The sequence below is a fragment of the Pseudophryne corroboree genome, chromosome 4 (genome assembly GCF_028390025.1).
Source record: "Pseudophryne corroboree isolate aPseCor3 chromosome 4, aPseCor3.hap2, whole genome shotgun sequence".
Taxonomy (NCBI): Eukaryota; Metazoa; Chordata; class Amphibia; order Anura; family Myobatrachidae; genus Pseudophryne; species Pseudophryne corroboree.
Window position 1 is genome coordinate 394,277,760 of NC_086447.1, and position 12,261 is coordinate 394,290,020.

A 12,261-nucleotide genomic window follows, 5' to 3' on the forward strand; every position below is an offset into this window, starting at 1 on the left:
AGAAGCAGCTAGATAAATGGTAAGTAGAATCTTATTGGTTGCTATTGGCAACATCACCAGTTCTAAAAATCTCCCACCTTAGTAAATTTACCCCAATGTGTCTATTTATGGAACTTTTTATTTAGTTTTAGAAAAAAGCTTTAAAAAAAATGTATATTTATTCCTTTATTCTGAATTTTTAGCAATAATTTTAAAAATAAATCATTACTATCTTTACAGTTTGTGTTTAGTATTTGTGTCATGCCCACAAATTAAGAACGACTAATGACAGGCATTCAGCTAAAGGTCCTGTGGGCTGGAGCTGTTCTGTTACAACAGTGCTGAAATCCTATCTGTTCTCTATTTACTCAAAATCATTAGACACATGCACTTCACCAGTGACACTGGATACACTCTGAACTGCGATGAAGTACATCTGCTGCACAGGTAACCGAATCAATATACTTTTTATTGTGTATGAAACTTGCCCTGTACTGATGTGTAAAATATATATATATATATATATATATATATTTATTTAGATTATTAATAATAACAACAACAAAATAAACCATTTTAAAAGCTACTATATATACTGTACCATTATTAAAGGTGCTGTATACTAATTATATTACTGGGTATCAGATTGATCATCTAAATGTTGTCGATTGAACATTATTAAGAAAATAATTATTATTGTTGCTTCTTATTTTATTTAACCTTTTGTTCTATTTAGCATGAATAAACTACTGTGAAGGCTACATCACAGTATTACTGAAGTGAGATTTAAATGGCTTTTTTTATTTTTGAATGTCAGGTGTGTCTGCTTGCTTTTAGAATTCATGCATGGTTAAATTCCTATTTATTTTTGTGCCTTATGAAAACAGAGACGTTTACCTTAACAGGTGCTCTTTGAGCTCCAGAGTGCATTGACTAGTATTCTTCTCCATTTGATAAACCATTACTGAATGAACATATTTAGAACATCTAACAAAGATACTTTAAGCTATGTAAATAAAGTCCCTGCAACAAGGCTTTTATTATGTAACTACAAGCCATGGTAAATGCCGTTTCCCAGCCATTAAAGAAACAGTAAATGTTTGCAAAGACATAAAAAAGATAAATATAAACTAAAAATCCTTTAATCACTGACAACTGCATTACATATTTTTCTCATGATTTCTTAAATAATTCTAATATTGTTTATTTGGAATTCGGCAAAGGAAAAAGTTACTGTTTTCGCTATAGTATTACAAGGTGCATATATGAATAAAAACACTTGTATATTAAAAAAACAATCTGGTTTTATTTCAATAATATCACATCAAAATACCCATATAAAATATCATAAATACAAATTTCATGTGAGCTCACTTTATATCTGTCTTAGAAGTTAGAACCATATAAAATTCATGCATACATGTCTTCCAACATTAATTCTATATTAGACATTCAATGTTGTAAAAAAGTCTCGCGTTTTATACTACTGTGCATATGTAGGAAACTTTCAAACAGCTGTATATTGTTTCTCCGATTTGAACCACATTCTCTTGTGTGGAAATACAGGTGGATTTTAAAGCATTATCCCACAGTCTATGTGCTGCTCAATTAGCATGTAAATGCAGCTTACCGCTCCAGCCTTTTGGCAGACACTAGTGAAGTCCTTCGCTGTGCATAGCGGTGGGTGGTAACCATCTCTCACCCGTTCGTGTCAGCTCCGGCTGATGATCCCAAAGGCTCGGTGTTCTGGAGCCGCTTGTATATGGAGGTTTTGCAGGAATGACTCTTACCATCAGCTGGCTGGCTGCATCCCGGTTAATGGAAGCCCAGCTGGTGGTGCAGGTGTGTAGAGTCACGTCAGCCGTCCTTAGCTCCCAGCTTGTTGAGTGGATCTCAGTGTGGAATAAACCTTACAGAATGATCAGCAAATTCTCTCCTAATGTGTTTCACACCTGGGTGCTTTTTCCAAGAGGTTCCAAAGACTCTTTGAAAAAGCACCCAGGTGTGAAACGCGTTAGCAGAGAATTTGCTGATCATTCTATAAGGTTTATTCCACACAGAGATCCGCTGAACAAGCTGTGAGCTAAGGATGGCTGACGCAACTCTACACACCTGCACCTCCAGCTGGGCTTCCATTAACCGGGACGCGGCCAGCCAGCTGACGGTAAGAGTCATTCCTGCACAACGTCCATATACAAGCGGCTCCAGCACACCGAGCCTTTGGGATCATCAGCCAGAGCTGACACGAACGGGTGAGAGATGGTTACCACCCACCGCTGTGCACAGCGAAGGACTTCACTAGTGTCTGCCAAAAGGCTGGAGCGGTAAGCTGCATTTACATGCTAATTGAGCAGCACATAGACTGTGGGATAATGCTTTAAAATTCACCTTTATTTCCACACAAGAGACTGTGGTTCAAATCGGAGAAACAATATACAGCTGTTTGAAAGTTTCCTACATATGCACAGTAGTATAAAACGCGGGACTTTTTTTTACAACATTGGACGTCTAATATAGAATTAATGTTGGAAGACATGTATACATAAACTTTATATGGATCTAAAACAGATATAAAGTGAGCTCACATATAATTTGTATTTATGATATTTTATATGGGTATTTTGATATAGATATTATTGAAATAAAACCAGATGGTTGTTTATTATACAAGTGTTTTTATTCATATATGCACCTTGCAATACTATAGCGTAAACAGTCACTTTTTCCTTTGTCTATCTCTATTTTTAAAGTAAGAGATTGCCAGTCTCTCAGCTTCATTAATTAATTTAGCTGTGTGAACACAGACGCAGCTTGACTTGGTCTGCAGCTCTGATCACAGTGAGAAATAATTAATTGTATAAACAATATAATAGTTTTACTAGCGCCTGAATTGGTTTCTTTTTAGTCTTATTTGGAATTTGGCAATTTCAATACAGATTTCAGGAATGACTACAGTTGAGCACGAAGGGACCCATTCACGCCTAAGGCTTCTGTTGTAGACAGTACATTTTTTAGCAAACTTTCAGTTCTGCTCAGCAAGTATTTTACAATTTGCACACACAAATAATAACAGATTTATTTTATATTTACAGTCATCTCAATCTCAATCCTTGGAAAGATTTTACAGACGTATTATACTGATTCTGTGTATCAGATTTTGTTGAATACTGAAAGTAGTGAATAAAATGTTTTTCTGGGTTGGAAGCAAATGGCAGAAAATCTTTCTCTGAGTCATTGATGTGATTTTATGATCATATATTGCACTGTCAGAAGAGGGTTTGATTTTTACTGACCTCTTTTTTATGATGACAAATAAAAAAAATTACCTTTTTTATGACTTTCAGTCCATTTATTTTGAACAACCCAGATGGTTGTGTAGATAATAATTTGTCATAAGTTATGATGCATATAAAGAGTTTGACATATCTGGATTAATAACTATAACAGAAAAACATTAATTGAAGAGTATCATTAAAAAAAGATCATTTGAGAGTTACTATTTATTTCATACAAATGGCATGGCTGGCATAATCAGGGGTAAATAAAACACTTTCATGAGCCCTTACAGTATAATGCAGAGTGGAAAGCAGATCTGTTTTACCGTAACCCTCCTCCAATTTTTCTGCTCTCTTTACTTTATCAACTGAAAAAGTGCTACTGGCATGAAACTGTGAAAAATCGTATTCAAGTGCTGTGTGTGGCTTACATTAGGGATGGCCATTGACCATCAACGATTATAAATCATTGAAGGTCTATGACCGATGGTAACTACTTTTACCATCGATGGGGGAGAACCAGATGGTTTCCCAACATCGATGATAAGGGCTATCAAATATTTTTTATTTTGTTTTCTCCAGGGTGTGAGGGTCACGGATAGTGATGAGCGGGTTCGGTTCCTCGGAATCCAAACCCCCCCGAACTTCACCGATTTTACACGGGTCCGAGGCATACTCGGATACTCCAGTATTGCTCGGTTGACCCGAGCGCGCCCGAACGTCATCATCCCGCTGTCGGATTCTCGCGAGATTCGGATTCTATATAAGGAGCCGCGCGTCGCAGCCATTTTTCACTCGTGCATTGGAAATGATACTGAGAGGATGTGGCTGGCATCATCTCACTTTGTTTCAGAACTTTCAGGGGCCTGCAAATATCTTTATTCTGGGGACCAGCAGTATTATAGGAGGAGTACAGTGCAGAGTTTTGCTGACCAGGGACCACCAGTATTATACGTTCTCTGCCTGAAAAACGCTCCATATCTGTGCTCAGTGTGCTGCATATATCTGTGCTCACACTGCTTTATTGTGGGGACTGGGGACCAGCAGTATTATATAGGAGGAGTACAGTGCAGAGTTTTGCAGACCAGTGACCACCAGTATTATACGTTCTCTGCCTGAAAAACGCTCCATATCTGTGCTCAGTGTGCTGCATATATCTGTGCTCACACTGCTTTATTGTGGGGACTGGGGACCAGCAGTATTATATAGGAGGAGAACAGTGCAGAGTTTTGCTGACCAGTGACCACCAGTATTATACGTTCTCTGCCTTAAAAACGCTCCATATCTGTGCTCAGTGTGCTGCATATATCTGTGCTCACACTGCTTTATTGTGGGGACTGGGGACTAGCAGTATTATAAAGGAGGAGTACAGTGTAGAGTTTTGCTAGCCAGTGACCACCAGTATTATACGTTCTCTGCCTGAAAAACGCTCCATATCTTTGCTGCATTGTAGTATATAGTAGGAGTACAGTGCATAATTTTGCTGACCACCAGTATATAATATATAGGAGTACGGTACAGAAGGCCACTGCTCTACCTACCTCTGTGTCGTCAAGTACACTATCCATCCATACCTGTGGAACATTTCAGTTTTGCACAGTTTGCTGACCACCAGTATATAATATATAGCAGTAGGGTACAGTAGGCCACTGCTCTACCTACCTCTGTGTCGTCAAGTATACTATCCATCCATACCTGTGGTGCATTTCAGTTTTGCACAGTTTGCTGACCACCAGTATATAATATATAGCAGTACGGTACAGTAGGCCACTGCTCTACCTACCTCTGTGTCGTCAAGTATACTATCCATCCATACCTGAGGTGCATTTCAGTTTTACACAGTTTGCTGACCACCAGTATATAATAAATAGCAGTACGGTACAGTAGGCCACTGCTCTACCTACCTCTGTGTCGTCAAGTATACTATCCATCCATACCTGTGGTGCATTTCAGTTTTGCACAGTTTGCTGACCACCAGTATATAATATATAGCAGTACGGTACAGTAGGCCACTGCTCTACCTACGTCTGTGTCGTCAAGTATACTATCCATCCATACCTGTGGTGCATTTCAGTTTTGCACAGTTTGCTGACCACCAGTATATAATATATAGCAGTATGGTACAGTAGGCCACTGCTCTACCTACCTCTGTGTCGTCAAGTATACTATCCATCCATACCTGTGGTGCATTTCAGTTTTGCACAGTTTGCTGACCACCAGTATATAATATATAGCAGTATGGTACAGTAGGCCACTGCTCTACCTACCTCTGTGTCGTCAAGTATACTATCCATCCATACCTGTGGTGCATTTCAGTTTTGCACAGTTTACTGACCACCAGTATATAATATATAGCAGTACGGTTCAGTAGGCCACTGCTCTACCTACCTCTGCGTCGTCAAGTATACTATCCATCCATACCTGTGGTGCATTTCAGTTTTGCACAGTTTGCTGACCACCAGTATATAATATTTAGCAGTACGGTACAGTAGACCACTGCTCACCTACGTCTGTGTTGTCAAGTATACTATCCATCCATACCTGTGGTGCATTTCAGTTTTGCACAGTTTGCTGACCACCAGTATATAATATATAGCAGTACGGTACAGTAGGCCACTGCTCTACCTACCTCTGTGTCGTCAAGTATACTATCCATCCATACCTGTGGTGCATTTCAGTTTTGCACAGTTTGCTGACCACCAGTATATAATATATAGCAGTACGGTACAGTAGGCCACTGCTCTACCTACCTCTGTGACATCAAGTATACTATCCATCCATACCTGTGGTGCATTTCAGTTTTGCACAGTTTGCTGACCACCAGTATATAATATATAGCAGTACGGTACAGTAGGCAACTGCTCTACCTACCTCTGTGTCGTCAAGTATACTATCCATCCATACCTGTGGTGCATTTCAGTTTTGCACAGTTTGCTGACCACCAGTATATAATATATAGCAGTACGGTACAGTAGGCCACTGCTCTACCTACCTCTGTGTCATCAAGTATACTATCCATCCATACCTGTGGTGCATTTCAGTTTTGCACAGTTTGCTGACCACCAGTATATAATATATAGCAGTACGGTACAGTAGGCAACTGCTCTACCTACCTCTGTGTCGTCAAGTATACTATCCATCCATACCTGTGGTGCATTTCAGTTTTGCACAGTTTGCTGACCACCAGTATATAATATATAGCAGTACGGTACAGTAGGCCACTGCTCTACCTACCTCTGTGTCGTCAAGTATACTATCCATCCATACCTGTGGTGCATTTCAGTTGTGCGCAGTATATATAGTAGTAGGCCATTGCTATTGATACTGGCATATAATTCCACACATTAAAAAATGGAGAACAAAAATGTGGAGGGTAAAATAGGGAAAGATCAAGATCCACTTCCACCTCATGCTGAAGCTGCTGCCACTAGTCATGGCCGAGACGATGAAATGCCATCAACGTCGTCTGCCAAGGCCGATGCCCAATGTCATAGTAGAGAGCATGTAAAATACAAAATACAAAAGTTCAGTAAAATGACCCAAAAATCAAAATTAAAAGCGTCTGAGGAGAAGCGTAAACTTGCCAATATGCCATTTACGACACGGAGTGGCAAGGAACGGCTGAAGCCCTGGCCTATGTTCATGGCTAGTGGTTCAGTTTCACATGAGGATAGAAAAATGAAAAGACTTAAGCTGGCAAAAGCACAGCAAAGAACTGAGCGTTCTTCTAAATCACAAATCCCCAAGAAGAGTCCAATTGTGTCGGCTGCGATGCCTGACCTTCCCAACACTGGACGGGAAGAGGTGGCGCCTTCCACCATTTGCACGCCCACTGCAAGTGCTGGAAGGAGCACCCGCAGTCCAGTTCCTGATAGTCAAATTGAAGATGTCACTGTTGAAGTACACCAGGATGAGGATATGGGGGTTGCTGGCGCTGAGGAGGAATTTAACAAGGAGGATTCTGATGGTGAGGTGGTTTGTTTAAGTCAGGCACCCGGGGAGACACCTGTTGTCCGTGGGACGAATATGGCCTTTGACATGCCTGGTCAAATTACATAAAAAAATCACCTCTTCGGTGTGGAATTATTTTAACACAAATGCGGACAACAGGTGTCAAGCCGTGTGTTGCCTTTGTCAAGCTGTAATAAGTAGGGGTAAGGACGTTAACCACCTCGGAACATCCTCCCTTATACGTCACCTGCAGCGCATTCATCATAAGTCAGTGACAAGTTCAAAAACTTTGGATGACAGCGGAAGCAGTCCACTGACCACTAAATCCCTTCCTCTTGTAACCAAGCTCCTGCAAACCACACCACCAACTCCCTCAGTGTCAATTTCCTACTTAGACAGGAACGCCAATAGTCCTGCAGGCCATGTCACTGGAAAGTCTTACGAGTCCTCTCCTGACTGGGATTCTTCCGATGGATCCTTTAGTGTAACGCCTACTGCTCCTGGCTAACTGTTGTTGCTGCTAGGAGTTGATCGTCATCCCAGAGGGGAAGCCGGAAGACCACTTGTACTACTTCCAGTAAGCAATTGACTGTCCAACAGTCCTTTGCGAGGAAGATGAAATATCACAGCAGTCATCCTGCTGCAAAGCGGATAACTCAGGCCTTGGCAGCCTGGGCGGTGAGAAACGTGGTTCCGGTATCCACCGTTAAATCACAGGCAACTACAGACTTGATTGAGGTACTGTGTCCCCGGTACCAAATACCATCTAGGTTCCATTTCTCTAGGCAGGCGATACCAAAAATGTACACAGACCTCAGAAAAAGACTCACCAGTGTCCTAAAAAATGCAGTTGTACCCAATGTCCACTTAACCACGGACATGTGGACAAGTGGAGCAGGGCAGACTCAGGACTATATGACTGTGACAGCCCACTGGGTAGATGTATTGCCTCCCGCAGCAAGAACAGCAGCGGCGGCACCAGTAGCAGCATCTCGCAAACGCCAACTCGTTCCTAGGCAGGGTACGCTTTGTATCACCGCTTTCCAGAAGAGGCACACAGCTGACAACCTCTTACGGAAACTGAGGAACAACATCGCAGAATGGCTTACCCCAAATGGACTCTCCTGGTGATTTGTGACATCGGACAACGCCAGCAATATTGTGCGTGCATTACATCTGGGCAAATTCCAGCACGTCCCATGTTTTGCACATACATTGTATTTGGTGGTGCAGAATTATTTAAAAAACGACAGGGGCATGCAAGAGATGCTGTCGGTGACCCGAAGAATTGTGGGCCACTTTCGGCATTCAGCCACCGCGTGCCGAAGACTGGAGCACCAGCAAACAGTCCTGAACCTGCCCTGCCATCATCTGAAGCAAGAGGTGGTAACCAGGTGGAATTCAACCCTCTATATGCTTCAGAGGATGGAGGAGCAGCAAAAGGCCATTCAAGCCTATACATTTGCCTACGATATAGGCAAAGGAGGGGGAATGCACCTGACTCAAGCACAGTGGAGAATGATTTCAACATTGTGCAAGGTTCTGCAACCCTTTGAACTTGCCACATGTGAAGTCAGTTCAGACACTGCCAGCCTGAGTCAGGCCATTCCCCATATCAGGATTTAGCAGAAGAAGCTGGAGACATTGAAGGAGGAGCTAAAACAGAGCGATTCCGCTAGGCATGTGGGACTTGTGGATGGAGCCCTTAATTCGCTTAACCAGGATTCACGGGTGGTCAATCTGTTGAAATCAGAGCACTACATTTTGGCCACCGTGCTCGATCCTAGATTTAAAACCTACGTTGGATCTCTCTTTACAGCAGACACAAGTCTGCAGAGGTTCAAAGACCTGCTGGTGAGAAAATTGTCAAGTCAAGCGGAACATGACCCGTCAACAGCTCCTCCTTCACATTCTCCCGCAACTGGGGGTGCGAGGAAAAGGCTAAGAATTCCGAGCCCACACGCTGGCGGTGATGCAGGGCAGTCTGGAGCGAGTGCTGACATCTGGTCCGGACTGAAGGACCTGCCAATGATTACTGACATGTCGTCTACTGTCACTGCATATGATTCTCTCACCATTGAAAGAATGGTGGAGGATTATATGAGTGACAGCATCCATGTAGGCACGTCAGACAGTCCGTACGTATACTGGCAGGAAAAAGAGGCAATTTGGAGGCCCTTGCAGAAACTGGCTTTATTTTATCTAAGTTGCCCACCCTCCAGTGTGTACTCCGAAAGAGTGTTTAGTGCAGCCGCTCACCTTGTCAGCAATCGGCGTACGAGGTTACTTCCAGAAAATGTGGAGAAGATGATGTTCATCAAAATGAATTATAATCAATTCCTCCGTGGAGACAATCACCAGCAATTGTCTCCAGAAAGTACACAGGGACCTGAGATGGTGGATTCCAGTGGGGACGAATTAATAATCTGTGAGGAGGGGGATGTACACAGTGAAAGGGGTGAGGAATCGGACGATGAGGAGGAGGTGGACATCTTGCCTCTATAGAGCCAGTTTGTGCAAGGAGAGATTGATTGCTTCTTTTTTGGTGGGGGCCCAAACCATCCAGTCATTTCAGTCACAGTTGTGTGGCAGACTCTGTCGCTGAAATGATGAGTTTGTTAAAGTGTGAATGTACTGTTTATACAACATAAGGGTGGGTGGGAGGGCCCAAGGACAATTCCATCTTGCACCTCTTTTTTCTTTCATTTTTCTTTGCATCATGTGCTGTTTGGGGACTATTTTTTTGAAGTGCCATCCTGCCTGACACTGCAGTGCCACTCCTAGATGGGCCAGGTGTTTGTGTCGGCCACTTCTGTCGCTTAGCTTAGCCATCCAGCGACCTTGGTGCACCTCTTTTTTTCTTTGCATCATGTGCTGTTTTGGGACTATTTTTTTGAAGTGCCATCCTGTCTGACACTGCAGTGCCACTCCTAGATGGGCCAGGTGTTTGTGTCGGCCACTTGGGTCGCTTAGCTTAGTCACACAGCTACCTCATTGCGCCTCTTTTTTTCTTTGCATCATGTGCTGTTTGGGGACTATTTTTTTGAAGTGCCATCCTGTCTGACACTGCAGTGCCACTCATAGATGGGCCAGGTGTTTGTATCGGCCACTTGGGTCGCTTAGCTTAGTCACACAGCTACCTCATTGCGCCTCTTTTTTCTTTGCATCATGTGCTGTTTGGGGACTATTTTTGTGAAGTGCCATCCTGTCTGACACTGCAGTGCCACTCCTAGATGGGCTAGGTGTTTGTGTCGGCCACTTGGGTCGCTTAGCTTAGTCATCCAGCGACCCCGGTGCAAATTTTAGGACTAAAAATAATATTGTGATGTGTGAGGTGTTCAGAATAGACTGAAAATTAGTGGAAATTATGGTTATTGAGGTTAATAATACTATGGGATCAAAATGACCCCCAAATTCTATGATTTAAGCTGTTTTTGAGGGGCTTTTGTAAAAAAACACCTGAATCCAAAACACACCCGAATCCGACAAAAACATTTCAGGGAGGTTTTGCCTAAACGCGTCCGAATCCAAAACACGGCCGCGGAACCGAATCTAAAACCAAAACACAAAACCCGAAAAATGTCCGGTGCACATCACTAGTCATGGAGCATAGCTCCACACCTGACACCCGCAAAGCCATGCCCCCGGGTATTGATTGGCCTGCGGCTAGCTCAACACTAAAGTAATGGAGACCATCGATGGTCAAAACCACCTGTGGTTCCCTCACAGATAGTTTCCCACCATCTATGTTATCCATCGATTGTACCCATCGATGGATAACCCGCCGATGGCCATCCCTAGATTACATAGAATTTGCATATGCACAGCACTGGAAGTTGGAACCTATATGTTTTGGTTTAACTGGAATCCGATATGTTATCACAGCAATGTCACCAAATAGGGTCTGATGCAAAGTTGCAAGGAAATTGGGTGTATTTTGCTCCAAATACCTGTGCATGCAAAAAAATTGTATATTTGTCCATAAGCGGAAATGTAGTCATCTTGCTATGTGACTTGCTCCGTATGTGTGTCTGGTTAGCAAATACTGTAGTTATCATCATCAATGTGCAGTTGCAAATAACCTATCCTAGGTGCAGGAAAATCTGTATTTTTGTCCCAGTCTGCATATGCCTCAGTTGTTTCAACACCACCTACTGAACCTTGCCTACTGTAACAGTGGGCATCTGGCATGTGTACAAGCAATCAGGGGCATAAAGAGGGAGGCCGGGCCCTGGTAATGCAAGGAGGACATGGTCTAATCAAAGGGAGCTGTGGCTGTGCCCCTTTTAAAAAAGCCTTAAAAAATAATACTTACTTTGCGGTGTAGCGCCCTGCATGGAGGGGCACCATTTGCTCCTTAGTAAGGGACAGATCCATGGGGGGCTCAATCAGTGGGATCACATCCCCCACCCCATCCATCGGTGCCTCTGCATCTAATCACAATCCATACAACTCTGCTTTGCCCGTAATTGCATGTGCGCTCAGTGCAGTACAAATTAATGTAAGCTATGCTCTGCAGACAGGTGTATGTTAATCTCTGCATTAGCCCCTACATATTTAATAGCCAACATATACATCCAGGTGCATCCAGTGCCTTCTGTCTTTAACACAGCTCTCATCTTTTTGATGTCTTTGGTTAAGGATCTTCGAGTCTCTTACTGACATCTTCAAAGTTTCAATGAATAATTTTTTATAAATGCTCTTTTGTCTTGTATACTTCACATTTGCAATTATTTATATCAGGTGTATGTGCTAAGATGAAAGTCTGTGTAAAAGAGTATAGATGAGTACAAAATAAACATTTAAAATATGAGAACAAGAGCTATTATACTGTATGGTGTCATGAAGTAGAGTTCACACTAATATTTGGGCTCAAGTAGTGTCAATAGGATGTCGTATTTTTAAAGATCAACATGTTCTTTTAATAAATGCCCTGATGGCTGCTCTCTATAGCCACCAAGAACTAGATGACCAGCTGAAAATGTACAATCTCTGTCCTACTATTGCTTTATTTTCATTAGGTCAGCTTCAGAAGGCAGATTATCATGTCTCTCTC

General features: G+C 42.4%; 1 protein-coding gene across 1 annotated transcript in view; it reads left to right on the forward strand.

Annotated features, from left to right (window-relative positions):
- Positions 1 to 353: 353 nt before the first annotated feature.
- Positions 354 to 12,261, forward strand: part of GFRAL (GDNF family receptor alpha like) — a 121,593-nt gene continuing 109,685 nt past the window's right edge. Inside the window, exon 1 of the mRNA XM_063919654.1 lies at positions 354 to 426. Coding sequence (XP_063775724.1) covers positions 405 to 426 — 22 coding nt within the window. The 5' untranslated portion in view covers positions 354 to 404. The remainder of the gene's footprint in view (positions 427 to 12,261) is intronic.